The following is a 23,186-nucleotide window of genomic DNA, read 5'->3' on the forward strand; positions in this document are numbered from 1 at the left end:
CAAACAAATACAAACGTATGCATGTAACGTAACTCATCTCTCCTCACACACACACACACACACACACACACACACACACACACACACACATATATATATATGTGTATGTGTGTGTGTGTGTGTGTGTGTGTGTGTGTGTGTGTGTGAGAGTGTGTATAAAAACTAAATTAATTATCTGCACATTTCTTTCAGCAACAGAATTAATTCCACAAAGAATAGACAAAGCATGGTTAAGCACTTTAATATTTATTAGTTTATTTTTTGTGCACATCATCATTATTATCATCATCATGAACTTTTGACTTACTATCTAAGCTTTTTAAACTTATTATTGAACATTTACATTAACCTTTTAATAGGTACAGGTGTCTAACAATTGTTATTATATATGCAATCCATGTGAATTAGCTCTGACATTTTTTACTTGTGTGTGTAAATAATAAGATCAAAAAATGAATGAATTTGGGCACACCACTAAAGTTAGCATTGGAGAGTAAAACATATGTGTGAAAATTAAACATGGAGGTTTAACCTGGTCCCACTTTGGAAGCTTGCAGGTTACTTTGCATTGGACTGCACAAACTCCCTGTAAGGGAAATATTGACATTGATTTATCACCATTCTTGAATCAGACTGGTTAGAAGACATTAATTAATTTTATATAGCAAGGCAAGTCACAGATTAAAGTGAATGGAATATATTACATTTATAAAAAAAAATACTTGTTTTACCAAAACTTTAAAAGCAATAAAATAATAAAATTAATAATAATTGATTTTGCATTATGCTAAACATGCTAAACAATAAATAACTTGTATACCTTATAATTTTTGGTAAACGAGGATCCCTATAAAGTCCATTATGGCGGTATCCATGGGATGCCTCAAATGCCACCAACCTGACTTTTTCCTCAGGTAGCACACTTTTAGCAGTTTTGTATAGCTACACATAGAAATATGGTTGTTGACTCTATACTCATAACACAAAACATTTACACATAGTCAACCAAATGTATATATAAATATCCTACCTCCTCAGCCATCCTGATAGGAGTCAAGTGGTCATCTTTTGAATGAAGGATCATAAGCGGCATCCTCATTTGTTTCACACTAATCCAAATTAAAATATTCCAGTTTAGCAGCTTAGTAATGATCCTAACATATATTTTGAAATTTATTCTATTTTCTTTTTCTTTTTAAATGTTTTCACATATATATGACTTTATTCTCACTTTTCAGAATTGGACACCTGAACTTTATTTGCTTTAATTGCATCCTGGGAAAAGTAATACTGTATGTATGGAAATCTCCAGTAATACTAAGAAAAAAAAAAGACAATAAGCATGCTAGTTTATGAAATATATTCACAAAGATATGCGTACTCATTTAATAAAACAGAAGTTTACCTACCCAGAGGAACGGATGGGGGACTCCTTTTGGTACTTTGGAGTCAAGGAAAGAACCTTCAAGTATCACTGCATCAGGAGGGCTTCCTGGCAATCAAACATATGATATGGGAGACATATGACTTCGAACTACAACTTATATACATATAACTTATATATATATAATGTTTTAACATAAACAAACCTGAAATATCACACAACCTGACCCAGCTTGAGAGGATTTGCCATAAAGAATAGCAGAAAATCCCCAAATACAGGTGTGCAGAGCTTGTTGTGTCATAGCCAAAAAAAGACTCAAGGCTGTAATTCCTGCCAAGGTGCTTCTGATATGAGATATATCAGTTTACTATTTTGAGGAATCTTTTGGAGAATTATGGGCATTTAATTTATTATTAATTATTTTTTTCATGTAAGTAGGTTTTGCTGATACATACAGTATATTTCTTTACTTTGGTTAAATATATTAAGTTACTTTAGTGGTTTTTTATAGCATAGCATACCTAATATAAATAACTACATAAAAGCCGCACTTAACAAAAGCCTGACTAGTAGTTTAAGGTAATATTTCTTACCTTGTTCTTGTAGTTTCACTACAGCACTAGTTGTTACCCTGTAAATGCAATAGTTGTGTCTCTAAATAAAATACCTTCTATTTGAAACAGTAAAACATGATCTTACATCAATATATGATAATATTCTGAAAAAACTGATAAAACCACAGCTGATTTGTCCAAGGTAGTATCAGCCCAGACACACTCACCCTGTGCCAATCGAGTGACCCCATATGAAGACCTGGCTGCCCTTGCTATGTGCCCGTACCCAGTGGTACAGGTAAAGTGCATCAGTGACCAGTCCAGGCACAGTGGGCTCTCCAGTGGAATCACCAAATCCTAGCAGAAAATATATTTACTTAATAATCAGCTTCTTTAGTTTACGTTCAGTCATGTAGAAGACTGTTGCAAACATGCCAAATTTAAAATCCTACTTGGCACTGAATTGCTTTATATATATATATATATATATATATATATATATATATATATATATATATATATATATATATATATATATATATATATATATATATATAGGCTGTCAAAATTAATGTGTTAATAATGCATTGATGCAAATTCAACTAAATATTTTTAATGGACCTACAAGCAATTCAGTGTTATGTAGCATCAAGTTTTGCATGTTCCTGACAGTCTTCTACATGAATAATAGCAATGAAAAACAAAGTAGCTGAGATATTTTCGGTAGTTAACCCTTTTTAGCCTGAGGAATGTTAATACCAAGTCGAAAACACTCTTGACAAAATAAACAACCCCGCACTGCACCTCTTTCGATACAGTGAGGTTTTGTTTAAAACACTCATATGTTGCATATACAAACTCACCAATCCAGCTATCTGACACAGCCTAATAATGTTTCACCTTATTATACATTTATAATTGTGTACAAGATTTAAATGTAAAACACTAAATCAAAATATAATTTTTTAAATATAGTCATGCTGTAACCAGAAAATGTGCATCTAGATATTTTAATGTTACATTATGTTAATTGTATAACATATGTATATTTGAGTCAAGTCAAGTCAAGTTTATTTCTATAGCACTTTTCACAACAGACAACGTCTCAAAGCAGCTTTACAGAAGTCAACAGTCAAGGTGAATGGTGTGCATTTATCCCTGATGAGCAAGCCGTGGTGACTGTGGCAAGGAAAAACTCCCTTAGATGTATATTTGTGGAGGAGCAAAATAATGAAACCCACCTCTGTAATCCATTACTAAGACATGATAGCCAAGAGCACTTAATATCTGCAACAATATGAGACACCGGGTCAGTACACCACTGTGCAATAGATTTGAACAGTGAAGATATTCAGATACTCACTTTAGAAACTCCCACACGATGTGGTGGAGATGCTCTGTTTAAATAAAAATTCAGACAAAAATGTCAACAAAAGAATATTTATAACACTGAAAAAAAAAGTGTAGGCATCACTGCATACTGTTACGAGCTGGAGGCATGCGAAAAATGCATAGTGATGCAATTTTTTTTTACAAAAAAGTAAAATACAGAGTACAAAGTATCAACATAATCAGCATAAGAAATAATGCTATTTACCTTTAACAGATATATATATATATAAATAAATAAAAGCCACACTTTTATATATATATATATATATATATATATATATATATATATATATATATATATATATATATATATATATATATATATGTAAAATCCGGCATGATACACAAGCTAGCAAACAAACAATTTACACTATAGCACTTCTATAAAATTTTCACACTTTTTCCTGCTGCTGACCCTGTATTCTTCGCCTTTTCACACGCAGCTGTGTTGTGTTACCGTCAGGCTAACCCATAACTTGAGCAGCCCAACTAATCGATAACAGAATTCGTTGACAACAAATTTCATTATCCATTATTAGGTTTACTGTCCTCTAAAAAGAACCTCGACATACAGCCATTATTGTCAAAGTCGCTAGCAACAAAAGTGAGTGTTAACAGCTGTGCGTCGTGTAACCAAGCAAAGCCACATGTCCAATTCATCATGTTCATGTTTTTGTCTGCTTGACAGGACCATACAAATTTGTGTATCTTGCATTAGAGCAGTTAGAATTTGGTGCTTTGAGTACAATTCTCTCATACTGACCACTGGATGTTTAACATGGAACCTCATGGCAAAGAACTCTCTGAGGATTTAGGAATTAGAAGTGTGCTCGCCATAAAGATGGCAGAGGCTATAAGAAGATCTGTAACACTCTGAAACTGGGTTACAGTACAGTGGCCAGGGTCATACAGAGGTTTTTCAAGACGGGTTCCACTCTGAACAGGCCTCGCAAGGGTCTATCAAAGAAGTTGAGTTCTGTGTTGTGCATAAGATGCAGTAGTGGGCATAAAAAAAACAGATGCATGAGTGCCCCCAGCATTGCTGTAGATGATGCAGAAGCAGAAGGTACACTTGTCAGTGCTCAGACCATACGCCGCATCCCAAAAGGAAGCCTCTTCTAAAGCTGGCTCACAACACACCCGCCAACAGTTTGTTAAAGACAACCTGTCCAAGAACATGAATTGTTGGTAGCATCATGATCTGGGGCTGCATTAATGCTGGTGGTACTGGGGAACTACGGTTCATTGAGTGAAACATGGATGCCAACGTGTACTGTGACATTCTGAAGCAGAACATGATGCCCTCCCTTCAGAAACTGTTACAAACAGCAGTTTTCCAACATAATAATGACCCCAAAAACACCACCAAGAGGACAGCTGCCTTGCTGTGGAAGCTAAAGGTGAAGGTGATGGAGTGGCCAAGTATGTATACAGACCTGAAACCTATTGAGCGCCTGTAGGGTATCCCGAAGTGAAAAGTGAAGAAGCTCCATATTCCTAATATCTAGCAGCTCTATGATGTCATGAAGAGAATCTCAGCAACAACCTGTGCAGCTCTGGTGAATTCCATGCCCAGGAGGATTAAGGCAGTGCTAGATAACATTGGCTATCTAGATCACAAATTATTGACACTTTGTACACAATTTTGACATGTTCACTTGGGGTGTACTCACTTTTGTTGCAAATTATTTGACAGTAATGGCTGTTTGTTGAGTTATTTTAGAGGAAAGTAAATCTGTACTGCCATACAAGCTGCACACTGACTATCCTAAAATATATAAAAGTTTTATTTGTATAGTGTTCTCCCTTTAGAAGATATACTAAAATGGTTGCTATGTATATATACAGGTAGACCCCGACTTACAACATAGATAGCGACCGAAAAACTAGTCGTAAGTCCATGAGGTCGTAAGTCGAGAAGAGTGACTACTCTATGATGCATTCTGATGCAGACATAAAGAGGCACTGTAAACACACACATATATAATTATATAATCATATATATATATATATATATATATATATATATATATATATATATATATATATATATATATATATATATATATATTATATTTTGCCAACATATAGTAAGAAGAAAGAAAAATAATAGCAGTATTTGACTTGTTATTTTGACAGGTCTTTTTTTTATGGATTTATTAACCCCAAGTTATGAAATATTTACCCCTTTGGATCAGGCCTGTAAGGTAATAAACTGCTCTCATACCAGGCAGTTGCTGTTCTGAATTTCGTTTCTCAAATTTGGATGGTCCACTGTAAATTAAATGCTGCCAGCACAGCAATAAGTTTTCAAAGCATTCATTCCAGACTTCATGCATAGGATTTGTGACACAAATCTTCAAGTTTCTATAGCTGTTCACACCTGTTACCCGCATTGCCGTGGTTGTAGATGAAAACAGGTGAACCATTCCCTAAAGACTGCTCATACCATGCCAAACTTTTACCCTGGGCCTCTTTCCACATATGATCAGGAACTGTGTGCCTAAAGAGGTGCCAAGAACAGTAAGAAGAAAATGCAGCTATGTGAAATTGTTATATAAAAATATATGTTGAATATTCACAAAATTGCACAACTGACCATACTCCTAGTGTCACTTCTGCTTCTGAGGTCAGGTACATATTTACCGTGTGATTGAGACCAAGATCAGTGGGATGTCTCAGGTCAACAAAGAATGATACTGAAAAAAGATAAACAAAAATGTGAGTGCAATTAACTGATCAAATAAAATAGATAAACAATAATGTGGGTGCAATAAACTGCTCAAATGACATTTTCTCATGTGTAAGTAAGGAGTCATGTACGCACAGCCATGTTGATAAAAGAGGTATTGTGTGAAACCAGGACAAATTCGTTGAACATATGATGTGGTCACAAATAGAGTGCAAAGGGCTATCAGCCCCCATTTCACCCAATCCATCCAAAATGACCTGAAAAAGACACAAATGAATAGCAAAAATTCTAATGCAGAAAAAAGCCACACCTACAGTGGTGCATTAGCACATAGCTACTACTGTACGTTCACTCAACTAGAATGTAATTCTATGTAAAATTCATTTACTGAAGTTATATTTTATCACTGATATTTAAGGACAGTAAAAAAAACCCTGAGCTTATAAATTCCCCAGACAAATAAAGGTGACTATGGTTTTTAAATGAGCCCTGATTTTACAATAATTTACTGTACAATAAACAAAGAATTGAGCAACCACAACTAGCATTTGGTAAAAGCTATTTTATTTGTGAAAGTGGCTGAATCGGTGCAGACTACCTGAATTAATTGTGGTGGCTTAATTTTCAAGGCTTTAAGTAACAAATAAGTAGGTTCTGTTTTATTTTGCCATCTTTACTGCCAGTACATTACTGTAAAAATATACAGTATATTTTTCCAGTTACAGATGAAGTACATGTATTTGCATAAAAGTCCCCTAATTAAATAATTACTCTAGAAAAAGTACTGTTTATACATATATCTCTTCTTGAGTAAAAGTACAAAATGTTCCAATTATCTCCATATTTTTTTCCTTTCATACTTAAGTACATTCTAAAGCAGGTACCTCTGTACTTTTACTCAACTAGAATGTTGAAGGAGTATGTTTACTGTAAAAATTCTGGTACATTGTCCATAACAGGTATTCAATGACAGTCACCCATGACCTTATTAATTCACCATGCAAATAAAGATGACTTAGCTTTTTAAATGTAACTTATAACCCCTGATTTTTCAATGATTTTGTACTGTAAAAAAACAGAACAAAACAACAACAACAACAACAAAAATCACAATAAAAAAATTATTTTATACACTTTAATATATAACATAATATGAAATAACTGACAGAATTTTTGCCAGTTTGGCTGCACCGTGATTTCAACACAAGACTTTTTATTCGAAACATCTTATCATTAAGATAATATAATTTATGTATTCACTTTCAGAATAGATAGGGTTACTATGTAACAATGGGTAACAATGATTTTCTGGTCAAATGTAATCTATTATGCATTGAAATGTAGTGAAGTTTTTCATTTTAAAAAACAAAAACAAAGATACAGTACCGGAAGAGTGTACTCAGGTACTGTAACAAAGTACAGTATGGTAAAACACTGTCTTACTGTTCACTATTGGCTTCGAGTGGCACCTATACCTGGCCTTTAGAATTTTAATCATTTATTTCTAAATTTGGTATGACCTGAAATTATGTCATAGAGGGGGGAAAAGGAAAAATCTGGACCAAAGTCACTTACCTGGATATCAGTTGCTTTTCGCTTTTCATTGATTTCTCCTCAATCGGTTTGGATGCAACAGTGTCATCACCTCTTCTTCTAATCTCGGAAAAGATTTTAACCAGTGAAGAAAACCTGCAAAAGGGTGAAAAAATGACTGACAGGTTACTGTTTCCACTTACTCTACTTTGATGACTTTGGACTTTGGACTTTATATATCTGAGGTTTTGAAACTCAGTTGTGAAACCGCCCACTGCTGTACACCCTACACATTGCGGGTAGGGTTCAGCCCATGTTATTAATTCTATAACATGTCACTGTGTATATCTACACACGTGTAACCAGTAGAATGTTAGTGAGCACTTTAAAGTTAGGTTAAAACTTTAGGTACAGAAAAGTATTGTGGGAATAATCTATGTACATATATGTGTTTTGGATACAACCTTTGCTCTGAACATTAGGTTCTCATCTTCTGATACATACGCACACATTGCTAGGGTTCAGACTTTTCCCCCCATTACAGAACATTCTGTTCTCGTGGTTATCTATTTTTGCATACCTAGACTGTCGTCTTTTGGTATGTGCTGATCTGCACATACACATTAGACCAGGGGTCACCAAACATTTTAAAACTGGGAACTACTTCTTGGGTACTGATTAATGTGAGGGCTACCTGTCATGCTGCGAACGAACGGAGGAGGAAGCCGGAGCACAGTTCACTTTAGTTTAATGAATGAAGTGAAACACACAAATACATACACGGCAATACAGTATAAATCGAAAGAGAGAGATATCCGTGGTACACCCTGGAGGGGTGAGGTCCACATAGTCCCAGAACGAACGCACGGAAAGATTGGGGTAATCCGGGGTACGCTTTGGGGAGAAAGCGCAGCCGTGGAGAAAGTCCAAAAGGAAGAAAACTTATAGGGATACGCATATCAACAACACACATATAACAGACGGAAAGTGAGTGTGAGTGAGTCCCAGGTGTGTACAATTGAAGCCGGGAGCTTCAGAGAAAGCGGAGGCATGACAGCCGACGGGGGCGTGGCAGGTGGATTCCTGACACTACCAGTTTGATACACACAGTTTTCAGTTTGAGCTGAAATAACAAATTTGCTCAATTTACCTTTTATTATATGTTATTATTAATAATTAATGATATTCATCTATGTGAAGACACTGATCATGTTAATGATTTCTCATAATAATTATCAACAATGATTTAACAAAGTAGGAAACAGCTATTTTAAAAAAGGCCCATGGGCTACTCATGTGGTTCTTGCGGCCTACCTGGCACCATGTTGGTGACCCCTGCCCTAGACAGTTCCTCTTTCTGGTTTCTTCTTTTATGCTGTTCCTCTTTTCGCACCGACACTGACCTCCCTGTCACCTTTTATGTGATATATATTTATGTTAACAACGTTACTAAGAGCGCGGCGAAACATGAAAGCCTCCCACTGCCTACTGCTCCATTCTCTGAATGGCAGATTGACTTCACACACATGCCCCCCCGTGGCCCATTTAAATATCTTCTGGTTATGGTAGACAAGTTCTCAAGATGGGTTGAAGCTTTCCCTTGTCAGCGAGAAAATGCTAAGGTCGTCATACGTATCTTGGCAAAAGAAATTATACCGCGATACGGTGTTCCTCATGTTATTGATTCAGACAAAGGAACCCCATTCACTGCAAAGGTAACGCAGGACTTATGTAAATACTTATCCTTGTCATGGCGTTTTCACATTCCCTATCACCCCTATCAAGAACCAACCGGACGATAAAGGACAAATTGACTAAAGCCATACAGGCTACAGGTAACAAAAATTGGGTAGACTTGCTACCCGCAGTCCTTGCTGAAATGAGAATGACTCCATTTATCACCACACGAAATTAGGGACATGGTTTTGTTTAAATCTCTAAAACCTAGGCCATTGAGTAAATGTAAGTAGGAAGGGCCAGCAGAAATAGTCACGATCACACGTGTATTAACTAATATTTTTCCACAGTGGATCCACGCTACCAGAATCAAGAAATGTCCCATGGGAGGTGACCCCGTTTCAAAAGAATTAATTTGCTATTCACTATTTTTCTTTATGTTACAGAAGCATAGCCCTTTTGACCTCCCTAAGAGTTCTCTAGGAGACATCTATCGATTCCTGTTTCCCTCTGTCAACAGTTCACTATGGTCCAGTAACGACTCCTCAGACTCTCCGGTGTCGGATCTTCGGGCATCCAACTGAAGGACGTCATCACCAGGACGTCAGCAGGGATCCCCGCCCAGGCTCACCCACACGCCAACGCCAACTGGACAGCCCGGCAATACAAGCAATCACTTACTCGTATGCTTTCCAGGTTTCAACCTGTCCCTTGTGTTTCTGAATATTATCCTATTCCTATGTGACATCTTTGATTGTTTTAAATTGTGATTCATCCATTAATAGTTTATCATGGATAAAATAGGGGAATTGTGGGAATAATCTATGTACACAGGAAAAATGGCAGAGTAATTTTTCCAGAGACAATATTCTTTTACTCAAAAATAGTTGTTTTTGCTCTATTTTGAGTGTACAGAGTAAAATGTTTCAGTAGAATGAGAGCAAAATGACAGAGTAACTGTGACTCCTCCCCATTGTCTCCTCACAAAGTTTAATTAATTCGCGGTACCCTACATGGTCATCATGTGGAATCAGAAGAGAAGGCGCATTTCTACTAGATGTAAGTAATTTTTAAGTATAATTATTTATTTGAGTCTCTGTTTTGAGCTCATATCAATATCGGGATCGATTTTAAAAACTTTGCTTAATTTAGAAGCACAGACTTTAATGGACATGTAGGTGAAGGGAACAGAGGTGATGAGGGGGTGATGGGTAGGTATGGCCTTTAGGAGAGGAATGTGGAAGGGCAGATGGTGGTAGATTTTGCTTAAATTATGTAAATGGCAGTGGTGAACATGTATTTTAAGAAGAAGGAGGTTCATAGGGTGACGTATAAGAGTGGGGAAAAGTGCACACAAGGTGAACTATGTTTTATGTAGGAGATGCAACCTGAAGGATATTGGAGACTGTAAGGGTTTGGCAGGGGACAGTGTAGCTAGACAGCATCGGATGGTGGTCTGTAGGATGGTTTTGGAGGCAAAGAAGAAGAGGAGGAGAGTAGGGACTGAAAGAAGAATAAGATGGTGGAAACTGAAGGAGGAAGAGTTTAAGGAGGTCAGACAGGGGCTCGGTGGTGGTGAAGAGTTGCTGGATGATTGAAAAACTACTGCAGGAGTGATGAGGGAGGCAGCTAGAAAAGTACTTAGTGTGACATCTGGAAATAGAAAGGAAGACAAAGAGATGTGGTGGTGGAATGAGGAAGTGCAGGAGAGCATAAGGGGAAAGAGGTTGGCAAAACAGAAGTGGGATCGACAGGGTGATAAGAAAAGTAGGCAGTACAAGGAGATGCAACAGCAGGTGAAGAGGGATGTGGCGAAAGCCAACGAAAAGGCATATGAGGAGCTGTATGAGAGATTGAACACTAAGGAAGGAGAAAAGGATTTGTACCGATTGGCCAGGCAGAGGGACCGAGCTGGGAAGGATGTGCTGCAAGTTAGAGCAATAAAGGATGGAGATGGAAATGTGTTGACTAGTGAGAAAAGTGTGTTGAGAAGGTGGAGGGAGTATTTTGAGCAGCTAATGAACGAGGAAAATAAGAGAGAGAGTAGGTTGGATGATTTGGAGTTGGTGAGGCAGGAAGTGGATAGGATTAGAAAGGAGAACGTAAGAGCAGCGATTAAGAGGATGAAGAGTGGAAAGTTGGTTGGACCAGATGACATACCAATAGAAGCATGGAGATGTTTAGGAGAGATGGCAGTGGAGTTTTTAACCAGATTGTTTAACAAGATTCTGAAGGATGAGAGGATGCTTGAGGAATGGAAAAGAAGTGTGCTGGTACCGATCTTTAAACATAAGGGAGATGTGTAGATCTGCAGTAACTACAGCGGAATTAAGTTCATCAGTCACACCATAAAGTTATGGGAAAGAGTAGTGAAAGCCAGGCTGAGAGAAGAGGTGACCATCTGTGAGCAACAGTATGGTTTCATTCAGAGGAAGAGCAACACAGATGCCTTATTTGCTTTGAGAATGTTGATGGAGAAGTATAGAGAAGGTCAGAAGGAATTGCATTGTGTATTTGTGGATTTAGAGAAAGCGTATAACAGGGTGCCAAGAGAGAAGTTGTGGTATTGTATGTGGAAGTCAGGTGTGTCAGAGAAGTATGTGAGGGTGGTGCAGGACATGTATGAGGACAGTGTGACAGCAGTGAAGTGTGCAGTAGGAACGACAGACTGGTTCAAGGTAAAGGTTGGACTGCATCAGGGATCGGCCCTGAGTTCTTTCCTGTTTGCAGTGGTGATAGACAGGTTGACGGACGAGGTCAGACAGGAGTCTCCCTGGACTATGATGTTTGCGGATGATATTGTGATTTGTGGTGAGAGTAGTGAGCAGGTTGAGAAGAGCCTGGAGAGGTGGAGGTACACGCTGCAGAGAAGGAGAATGAAAGTCAGTAGGAGTAAGACAGAGTACATGTGCGTAAATGAGAGGGAGGGCAGTGGAGTGGTGCGGTTACAGGGAGAAGAGGTGGAGAAGGTGGAGGAGTTCAGGTACCTGGGGTCAACAGTGCAAAGTAATGGAGTGTGTGGAGAAGAGTGACAGGAGTGATTTGTGATAGAAGGGTATCTGCAAGAATGAAAGGGAAAGTTTATAGGACTGTGGTGAGACCTGCGATGTTGTATGGTTTAAAAACAGTGCCATTGACTAAAAGATAGGAGGTGGAGCTGGAGGTGGCAGAGCTGAAGATGTTAAGGTTTTCGTTGGGAGTGACGAGGATAGACAAGATTAGAAATGAGTTTATTAGAGGGACAGTGAATGTAGGACGTTTTGGTGACAAGGTGAGGTAGGCGAGATTGAGATGGTTTGGACATGTGCAGAGGAGGGACATGAGTTATATTGGTAGGAGAATGCTGAGGATGGAGCCACCAGGAAGGAGGAAAAGAGGAAGGCCAAGGAGGAGGTTAATGGATGTGGTGAGGGAATACATGCAGGTAATTGATGTGAAAGAGGCAGATGTAGAGGACAGGGTGGTGTGGAGACGGATGATCTGCTGTGGCGACCCCTAATGGGAGTAGCCGAAAGAAGAAGAAAAAGCTTAATATAGAAGCAAATAGTTAATATCTTCTTCTTCTTTCAACTGCTCCCATTAGGGGTCGCCACAGTGGATCATCCGTCTCCATACCACCCTGTCCTCTACATCTGCCTCTTTCACACCAACTACCTCCATGTCTTCCCTCACCACATCCATGAACCTCCTCCTTGGCCTTCCTCACCTTGTCACCAAAACATCCTACATGCGCTGTCCCTCTAATAAACTCATTTCTAATCTTGTCCATCCTCGTCACTCCCAACGAAAACCTTAACATCTTTAGCTCTGCCACCTCCAGCTCCATCTCCTGTCTTTTACTCAATGCCACTGTCTCTAATCCATACAACATCGCAGGTCTCACCACAGTCCTATAAACTTTCCCTTTCATTCTTGCAGATACCCTACTATCACAAATCACTTCTGTCATTCTTCTCCACCCACTCCACCCTGCCTGCACTCTTTTCTTTACTTCTCTAACACACTCTCCATTACTTTGCACTGTTGACCCCAGGTACCTGAACTCCTTCACCTTTTCCAGCTCTTCTCCCTGCAACCCCATCACTCCACTGCCCTCCCTCTTACTCCTACTGACTCTCATTCCCCTTCTCTCCAACGCATATCTCCACCTCTCCAGGCTCTTCTCAACCTGCTCCCTACTCTCACCACAAATGACAATATCATTTGCAAACATCATAGTCCAGGGAGACTCCTGTCTGACCTCGTCCGTCAACCTGTCCATCACCACTGCAAACAGGAAAGGGCTCAGGGCCGATCCTTGATGCAGTCCAACCTTCACCCTGAACCAGTCTGTCGTACCTACTGCACACTTCACTGCCGTCACACTGTCCTCATACATGTCCTGCACCACCCTCACATACTTCTCTGACACACCTGACTTCCTCATACAATACCACAACTCCTCTCTCGGCACTCTGTCGTACGCTTTCTCTAAATCCACAAATACACAATGCAATTCCTTCTGTCCTTCTCTATACTTCTCCATCAACATCCTTAAAGCAAATAAGGCATCTGTGGTGCTCTTCCTTGGCATAAAACCATACTGTTGCTCAGTGATTGTCACCTCTTCTCTCAGCCTGGCTTCCACTACTCTTTCCCATAACTTCATGGTGTGACTGATCAACTTAATTCCCCTGTAGTTACTGCAAGACTGCACATCTCCTTTATGCTTAAAGATCGGTACCAGCACACTTCTTCTCCATTCCTCAGGCATCTTCTCACCTTCCAAAATCCTGTTAAACAACCTGGTCAAAAACTCCACTGCCATCTCTCCTAAACATATCACGCTTCTACCGGTATGTCATCTGGTCCAACCGACTTTCCACTCTTCATCCTCTTAATCGCTGCTCTCACTTCCTCCTTACTAATCCTATCTACATCCTGCTTTACCAACTCCACATCGTCCAACCTTCTCTCTCTCTGATTTTCCCCATTTATCAGCTGCTCAAAATACTCTCTCCACCTTCTCAACACACTCTCCTCACTAGTCAAGACATTTCCCTCTCCATCCTTTATTGCTCTAACTTGCAGTACATCCTTCCCAGCTCGGTCCCTCTGCCTGGCCAATCAGTATAAATCCTTTTCTCCTTCCTTAGTGTCCAACTTTCCCATACAGCTCCTCATATGCCTTTTCCTTGGCTTTTGCCACATCCCTCTTTACCTGCTGCCGCATCTCCTTGTACTCCTGCCTACTTTGCTCATCACTCTGTCTATCCCACTTTTGTTTTGCCAATCTCTTTCTCGTTATGCTCTCCTGCACTTCCTCATTCCACCACTAAGTCTCCTTGTCTTGCTTTTTATTTCCAGATGTCACACCAAGTACTTTTATAGCAGCCTCCCTCATCACTCCTGCAGTAGTTGCCCAATCATCCAACACCTCTTCAACACCACCGAGCCTCTGTCTGACCTCTTCCCTGAACCTCACACTACACTCTTCTTCCTTAAGTTTCCACCATCTTATTCTTCTTTGAGTCCTCACTCTCCTCCTCTTCTTCTTCGCCTCCAAAACCATCCTACAGACCACCATCCGATGCTGTCTAGCTACACTGTCCCCTGCCAACACCTTACAGTCTCCAATCTCCTTCAGGTTGCATCTCCGTCATAGCACATAGTCCACCTGTGTGCACCTTCCTCCACTCTTATACGTCACCCTATGATCCTCCTTCTTCTTAAAATAAGTGTTCACCACTGCCATTTACATAATTTAAGCAAAATCTACCACCATCTGCCCTTCCACATTCCTCTCCTAAAGGCCATACCTACCCATCACCTCCTCATCACCTCTGTTCCCTTCACCTACATGCCCATTAAAGTCTGCCCCAATCACCAATCGTTCTTTCCTAGGTACACCATCTACCACTACATCTAACTTGCTCCAGAATCTTTCCTTCTCCTCCATCTCACAGCCCACTTGTGGAGCATAGGCACTGATGACATTTATCATCATTCCCTCAACTTCCACCTTCACGATCATCACCCTATCAGAAACTCTCTTCACCTCCACTACACTCTTACTGTACTCTTCCTTCAGAATCACCCCTACACCATTTCTCTTTCCATCCACACCATGATAAAACAGTTTAAACCCACCTCCAATGTTCCTGGCCTTACTCCCTTTCCACTTGGTCTCCTGAACACACAACATATCTACCTTTCTCCTCTCCTCCTCCTTCTTCGGCCAACAGTAGCCCAATTTCCACCGGTACCCTGTCGGCTAACAATACCTTTGGCGGTCGTTGTTAACCCGGGCCTCGACCGATCCGGTATGAAATTCTCATTTGTGATCCGCATATTTGATTTGGCACATGTTTTACGCTGGATGGCCTTCCTAACGCAACCCTCCCCATTTACCCGGGCTTGGGACCGGCACTAAGAGTGCACTGGCTTGTGCATCCATAATGGCTGGGTTAAACAAATAGTTAATATATAGATTACAAATGCAACAAACGTTAAATGACACCAGTGAAATTGCCAACTGTTTATTAAATCTTTGTAAGCTAAATTATTGTGGCGAGGATCGAGTTGTGCACCACATGTACTTTACTCGGTAAAGAGTTAACAGCCTTAACTGGATTGCTGGAGGCCTTTTTGATGTGCATTAGCCCATGAGTTTTATCACTGAGGTGCCATTTGGATTATATATTTATTTATATATATTTTTAGACTGAGAAAAATGAGAAAAATGGTCTGAATCGGGCTAGCATGCTAGCACCATGCATAAACTGTTAAACAGTTATTACAAAATAAAAACACACCAGAAAAGAAAAAATTATTTATGTTGAATGTCATCTTCATCTGACAGTGAGTCATAGTGTATTGTGTTCGTCTTCCTTCAGGATGCAAACCAACAACGTTGTCAGAGTGAAGTTCAAAGATTTATTTTTTATATATTCAAACGTTTTTGTAATGTGGTAAGAGGAGAAACTTTAACATTGTTAATATCATTAATACTTTTCCTTCTAAAAAATTTAATAGTATCAAACTAAGTTTATGGTTGTATCTTATGGGGTATGAAATTAACTAACTTCCTTTGGCATTGCTGGTTTTTGGCAATGGTTTGTCATCCTTCAGTTGGCAAGAAATTTGCTTTTCCTACAATGGATGTAAAAGTCTTTGATGACTCGAAGACAGAGGTTGATGAGGAAGCATTTGAAAACCTGCTGACATGACCAGACCTTGGTGTCCTAGAAAATTTGATCCCAGGCAAAGAATGTTTTTATGGTAAATTGTTTTACATGCTTATACATTTTTGTGTTTATTTTCAACAATATTCACCAATTTTTTTTTGCATAGACTAATGTGTCTATTGTACTAATTCTCAATAGCTGTATAACATGATATAAAAATTGTATGAACAGTTAATCAGACTATAGGTATGGTTTATTATTTATATATGGTTGAAGATTCTTTAAGCTCAAGCTTAGTAGGAGATCAGAGACTGACGACACAGCAATTTTGATTAGAAGTCTTCCTAAAAAAAAATCAAGCAGAGGAACATCTTGCTCAGGTAAGGATCATCAATCTTGTCTCTGAATTACATCTATATAGAATTACTTAAATATTAAAAATATTTGGAACTATATACAGTTCCCCTCCTTGAACTGCCACCTTAACGTAGTGGAGGGGTTTGAGTACCCGAATGACCCTAGGAGCTATGTTGTCTGGGGCTATATGCCCCTGGTAGGGTCTCCCAAGGCAAGCAGGTCCTAGGCGGCGGGTCAGACTATGAGCGGTTCAAAAACCCTTATGAGAAAAAACAGATTTAGGACCGTGATGTCGCCCGGTATGGCGCAACCGGGGCCCCACCCTGGAGCCAGGCCCGGGGTTGGGGCTCGTAAGGGGCTGGTGCTGAGAGGATCGGGCAGAACTCGAAGGCGGGGGCCTCGACAACCCGATCCCTGGACACGGAAGCTAGCTCTAGGGACGTGGAATGTCACCTCGCTGGCGGGGAAGGAGCCTGAGATTGTGCGTGAGGTTGAGAGGTTCCGACTAGAGATAGTCGGGATCACCTCTACGCACGGCTTGGGCTCTGGAACCACACTCCTCGAGAGAGGATGGACTCTTCACCACTCTGGAGTTGCCCATGGTGAAAGGCGGCGGGCTGGTGTGGGTTTGCTTATAGCCCCCCAGCTCAGCCGCCATGTGTTGGAGTTTACCCCGGTGAATGAGAGGGTCGTTTACCTGCGCCTACGGGTCGGGGATAGGTCTCTCACTGTTGTGTGTGCCTACGGGCCAAACGGCAGTGTAGAGTACCAGGCCTTCTTGGGGTCTCTGGGAGGGGTGCTGGACAGTGCTCCGACTGGGGACTCCGTCGTTCTACTGGGAGACTTTAATGCCCACGTGGGCAGCGACAGTGACACCTGGAGGGGCGTGATTGGGAGGAACGGCCCCCCTGATCTAAACCCGAGCGGTGTTCAGTTATTGGACTTCTGTGCTAGTTACAGTTTGTCCATAACGAACACCATGTTCAAGCATAAGGGTGTCCATCAGTGCACGTGGCACCAGGACACCCTAGGCCGTAGGTCGATGATCGACTTTGTGGTCGTTTCATCTGACCTGCGGCCGTATGTCTTGGACACGCGGGTAAAGAGAGGGGCGGAGCTGTCAGGCCATGGAGAAGGACTATCGGCTGGCCTCGAAGAGATTCTGGCAAACCGTCCGGCGCCTCAGGAGAGGGAAGCAGTGCCCTACCAATGCTGTTTACAGTGGAGGTGGGGAGCTGTTGACCTCAACTGGGGATGTCGTTGGACGGTGGAAGGAATACTTCGAGGATCTCCTCAATCCTGCCGTCACGTCTTCCATTGAGAAAGCAGAGGCTGAGGGCTCAGAGGTGGACTCGTCCACATTACCCAAGCTGAAGTCACCGAGGTAGTAAAGAAACTCCTCGGTGGCAAGGCACCGGGGGTGGATGAGATCCGCCCTGAGTACCTCAAGTCTCTGGATGTTGTGGGGCTGTCTTGGCTGACACGCCTCTGCAGCACCGCGTGGCGGTCGGGGACAGTGCCTCTGGAATGGCAGACCGGGGTGGTGGTCCCTCTTTTTAAGAAGGGGGACCGGAGGGTGTGTTCCAACTATAGGGGGATCACACTTCTCAGCCTACCTGGGAAAGTCTATGCCAGGGTACTGGAGAGGAGAATACGGCCGATAGTAGAACCTCGGATTCAGGAGGAACAGTGTGGTTTTCGTCCAGGCCGTGGAACACTGGACCAGCTCTATACCCTCTACAGGGTGCTGGAGGGTTCATGGGAGTTTGCCCAACCAGTCCACATGTGTTTTGTGGATTTGGAAAAGGCATTCGACTGTGTCCCTCGCGGCGGCCTGTGGAGGATGCTCCGGGAGTATGGGGTCCGGGGCCCTTTACTAAGGGCTGTCCGGTCCCTGTACGACCGAAGCAGGAGCTTGGTTCGCATTGCCGGCAGTAAGTCAGACTTGTTCCCGGTGCATGTTGGACTCCGGCAGGGCTGCCCTTTGTCATCGGTTCTGTTCATAATTTTTATGGACAGAATTTCTAGGCGCAGCCAGGGGCCGGAGGGTGACGGTTTGGTGACAACACAATTTCGTCTCTGCTCTTTGCAGATGATGTTGTCGTGTTGGCTTCATCAGACCAGGACCTTCAGCACGCACTGGGACGGTTTGCAGCCGAGTGTGAAGCGGCTGGGATGAGAATCAGCACCTCCAAATCCGAGGCCATGGTCCTCAGTCGGAAAAGGGTGGCTTGCCCACTTCAGGTTGGTGGAGAGTTCCTGCCGCAAGTGGAGGAGTTTAAGTATCTTGGGGTTTTGTTCACGAGTGAGGGAAGGGTGGAACGGGAGATTGACAGACGAATCGGTGCAGCTTCTGCAGTAATGCGGTCGATGTACCGGTCTGTCGTGGTGAAGAAAGAGCTGAGCCGCAAGGCGAAACTCTCGATTTACCGGTCAATCTACGTTCCTACTCTCACCTATGGTCATGAGCTCTGGGTCATGACCGAAAGGACAAGATCCCGGATACAGGCGGCCGAAATGTGCTTTCTCCGCAGGGTGGCTGGGCGATCCCTTAGAGATAGGGTGAGAAGCTCGGTCACTCGGGAGGAGCTCAGAGTAGAGCCGCTGCTCCTCCACATCGAGAGGGGTCAGCTGAGGTGGCTCGGGCATCTGTTCCGGATGCCTCCTGGACGCCTTCCTGGGAAGGAAGAGACTGGAGAGACTATGTCTTCCGGCTGGCCTGGGAACGCCTTGGTGTCCCCCCGGAAGAGCTGGAAGAAGTATCTAGGGAGAGGGAAGTTTGGGCATCTCTGCTTAGACTGCTGCCCCCGCAACTCGGCCTCGGATAAGCGGGAGAAGATGGTATGGTATGGTATATACAGTTGCCAGTTGTTATTTTCTCATCTTTGCTCAATATTATATCATCCCCTCTTTCAGATGATCGAAAATATCCTAAAGACCAGCCCTGGAGGTGAAAAGATTGCAAGTGAATACACTCACAATAAAAGTCTGTCAGATAGCCGAAGACGTGACATGGTGAAAATCTTGGTAACACATTTGACAAATGAACATGGGTAGGTTGTTTATACAGTACCTTGTAAATGAATGTTTCTGATGTTTTGGGTTGTAATTGGTTTATGTTTGTGTGTAGAACAAGGCCTTCCGGGCACTTGAAGGAACAATATGCAAAGAGAATCATCTCCCTCTTCCCAAATTTGGCTGACCCCAGGAGCAAACGTGGCTATGTTAGTAGCTGTTGCCTCTCAATCTATTTGATTTACAGAAGGAGGATTTACTGCATCTTGCAAATTAAATATTATTTACAGTATAATTGAAGTGGTATTTATTTTCTTAGTCTAGTAATGTATAACTTTTAGGTCTGTTTGTTTTGGTCATAGGAGCATTATTACAATGCAGAAGATGGAAGTGGATTTTTGGCATGGAGAATTAAAACTCTGCAAAAAGAAGCATCGGAGGGTCAGATGAAAAGCCCATATATATATATATATAGCCACTGGTATTATCATTTATTTTAAACACCTGATTGCAGAGCACCACAGTTTGTTTAAGCATTTGTTCCCTGATAAGAAATTGTTGCCAAAGCATCATTTTATGGTGCATTACCCTAGTTGTATGCATAAAATTGGACCACTGCTACATTGTTGGTGCATGCGTTACAAAGCAAAGCATAAAATTTTTAAAAAGCCTTTTTCTGTTTTTTAAGTTATGTTTTTTTAAAAACCTTTAAAAACATAACAAAAACATTAGCAAAGAAACACCAGTGCCAAATGGCTTACATTTGGCAAACATTATTTCCTGGTAAAATGGTCCCCTTGAATAAAATGGAAGTTGGCACTGAGATGGCTGAGAAACTTATTGTGCCCATGTGGACTAAGGTCCTAAATGTGAAATGAGTCAAATACTGTGGAAATATATATCGGTCAGGGTTAGCAGTTTGTGTTCAGGTTCAAAATGACATGCCTGTATTTCATGTAATCCAGAATATTGTTGTCAAAGATGAACAAGTCCTTTTAATAACAACTGCACTGAAAACTGTTTGTTTAGCTGAACATATTCATGCTTTCAAAGTTGCACATACCATAGAAGCACCTTGTGCTTTGGATGTTAAGGAAATTTTGCACCACAAACTGTGACATTTTGATGTCTTATGGTTGTGATTCTGATTTGTTTATTGTACCTGTCAGGAATCCCCCTGCCACGCCCCCTTCGGAGGCTGTCATATCCCGGGATTCCCTTACGCATCGCGCTCCTGCTCGCGTGCGTGCCCTGCCCGCTCGGAGCTGCTCGCAATCGGGTTCATGAGGAGCGGCTGAGGCTCATTTCCGTGGCCCATCACACCACCTATATAAACCCCACACTCACGCTGTCCGTTATTGTGCATGTACGTGTGTGTATGCTTCTGTGCAGGTTCCCGGTGGTGCGGCTCTCCGCATATGCTTCTCCTGCTACACTCCGTCCCTTCCCGGACTCCGCGTTCTCTACACGGTAGCGTGCCTCTTCCCCAGCGCACCTCGGATTACCGACGCTTTCCCGTCGATGCCTCCTCGCCGCGCTTCCTCCCTCACGCTCCGTGGATCTAGTATTTACGAAACTGCCGTTTACCGGATTATCCCGCGCTGCGGGTGTTTTGTGTTGGCTCTGCCTTTTTGTTTTCATTAAACACGCCTGCTTCTACTTCCGCCTCCGTCTCCGCATTCGCCGCGTGACAGTACCATATAGTTACATGTAATTTGTCCTGTTTGTCATATCAGAATCATTGTTTTTATTATTTTTCTTTTTTCAAAATAAGCTTGACAAATTACATTTGTGAGTATATAGTTTGTTAATTTTTCTTTTAAGACTGAAAAGCAAGTTTTTAATTTTGTCCTTTTAATGGGGAAACATGAATGGTGTTTTTCAGAAGAATAACTTTGAGAACTTTAAGTTCTTTATAGGTCACTTAGAATTAATGATAAACAACTCTGAGGGTGAAGGAAATTGTTGCAGAGTCAAATTCAAACTGCTCAGAACTGTGTAAAATAGTACAAGAGTTAATTTGAAAAAACACTAAATGGAGTCAAATATCACTTGAAAGAGTAAAATATTAACACTACATTGAGCACAATTGAAGATCATGATCTATAGTGTCGAATGCAGCAATAAGATCCAGCAAAACTAACAGAGAGATGTAGCCTTGGTCTGAAGCTAAAAACAGGTCATTAGTGATTTTAACTAGAGCAGTTTCTGTGCTATGATGGGGCCTGATACCTGACTGAAACTCTTCAAAGATATTGTTCTCTTGTAAGTAGGAACATAACTGGGCAGACACAATCTTTTCTAAAATTCTAGACATAAATGGGCATGGCCGCAGGAAGTGGGGGTGCTGCAGCACCCCCTATTGGCAAGAGAGAGATTTTTTTTTTAAATGTAGGCTATTAAAAATATTTTGCACAATTTATAAATTCCTTATGGATATTTTAGGAAATGATTTTGACACACGTAGGCTATTAAGTGTATTTTGGATTTTAATTTAATTATTTTGATTATTTTAATTATATTGATTTTTCAAGTTCATTTGTAAAGCGCGTTTCACACGCGCGGGTGATTTTAGTTTGGCTTTCTCTGGCAGTGCGCAAACATAGCCTAAATGCCTTGCCCTTGTGGAAGATAAAATTAGCTCTTCATACCTTTTACAACAACATGAAGATATCAGAAAAAGAGATCGATGGTCTCTTTCCTGCTCGTGTTCCACATCCCTCTCAAAGCGCAGAGCGGTAGGCTATAACGCGTCTTTGTGTGGAAATATAAAACTGTTTTTTTTAAATGGATTCAACTTTATTATATTATGTAAGTTTCCAGTATTTACTGATATTTATTTCAATGCTTTACAGGCTTTAGTGTGTTGTTTCTTTGGGTTTTTCTTTTATTTATTTCAAAACAACCCCCCAACCACCGCAACACCGCCGGTATTTGGTCCATTACCACCGCAGTGGTAAAAAAAAAAAGTGCCATCGTCACAGCCCTATGTATTTATTTTTTTAAATGTATTCTAAATAGGCCCATAGGCTCACAGGTTTTTTGTCCAAAAAAAATGAATAAAAAAATTCACAGCACCCCCTGTTCAAAATGACTTCCAGCGGCCCTGTAAATGGGAGATTTGAAATGGGTCTGTAATTTGATAGTGTGTTTGGATCCAAATGAGGTTTCTTAAGAAGGGGCTTAATAACTGCCAACTTGAGGGGTTTAGGGATGTGACCTAAAGACAGTGAGGAGTTAATAATATTCAAAAGAGGCTAACCAGCTGTATGTAACACTTCTTTCAGTAGTTTAGATATTTATAGATATTTTGAAAATTATATATTAATTACTGTATGTATGTACCATTATATACATTATATTGCACCATTCTATCAAAGAGATCACATTTTTTACTCTAATGCTGTAAAGTGAAC

The 23,186-nt window shown here is 41.0% G+C and overlaps 1 protein-coding gene across 2 annotated transcripts; it reads right to left on the reverse strand.

Annotated features, from left to right (window-relative positions):
• Positions 1-225: 225 nt before the first annotated feature.
• On the reverse strand, positions 226-7,787 carry LOC310724423 (lysophosphatidylserine lipase ABHD12-like). Of its 2 annotated transcripts, XM_083538453.1 has the most exons (13): positions 7,598-7,787; positions 6,158-6,279; positions 5,930-6,029; positions 5,714-5,833; positions 3,302-3,335; positions 3,180-3,225; positions 2,166-2,295; positions 1,978-2,015; positions 1,410-1,492; positions 1,232-1,317; positions 1,031-1,109; positions 821-942; positions 226-586 (listed from the first exon to the last, which is right to left on the reverse strand). In XM_083538453.1, the coding sequence occupies exons 1-13, from the start codon at positions 7,624-7,626 to the stop codon at positions 559-561; spliced, it is 1,017 nt and encodes a 338-aa protein (XP_083394579.1). In that variant the 5' UTR covers positions 7,627-7,787; the 3' UTR covers positions 226-558. The 2 variants fall into 2 exon arrangements, with proteins under 2 accessions (XP_083394579.1, XP_083394580.1); XM_083538454.1 differs by lacking the exon at positions 7,598-7,787 and having other exon boundaries at positions 5,977-6,029.
• Positions 7,788-23,186: the final 15,399 nt, after the last annotated feature.

The sequence above is a fragment of the Silurus aristotelis genome (assembly GCF_946808225.1).
Source record: "Silurus aristotelis genome assembly, chromosome: 4".
In the NCBI taxonomy this organism is placed as follows: Eukaryota; Metazoa; Chordata; class Actinopteri; order Siluriformes; family Siluridae; genus Silurus; species Silurus aristotelis.

Bases quoted from the DNA above. Each gene is read 5' to 3' on its own strand.
- LOC310724423 (XM_083538453.1), bottom strand. From the start codon at position 7,626: ATGAAAAGCGAAAAGCAACTGATATCCAG. The intron at 6,030-6,157 runs GTGCGTACATGA...ATCTTTTTTCAG, and splicing joins CCTCTTTTATCAACATGGCT to TATCATTCTTTGTTGACCTG. The intron at 1,110-1,231 runs GTGAGAATAAAG...AATTTGGATTAG, and splicing joins CAGGTGTCCAATTCTGAAAA to TGTGAAACAAATGAGGATGC.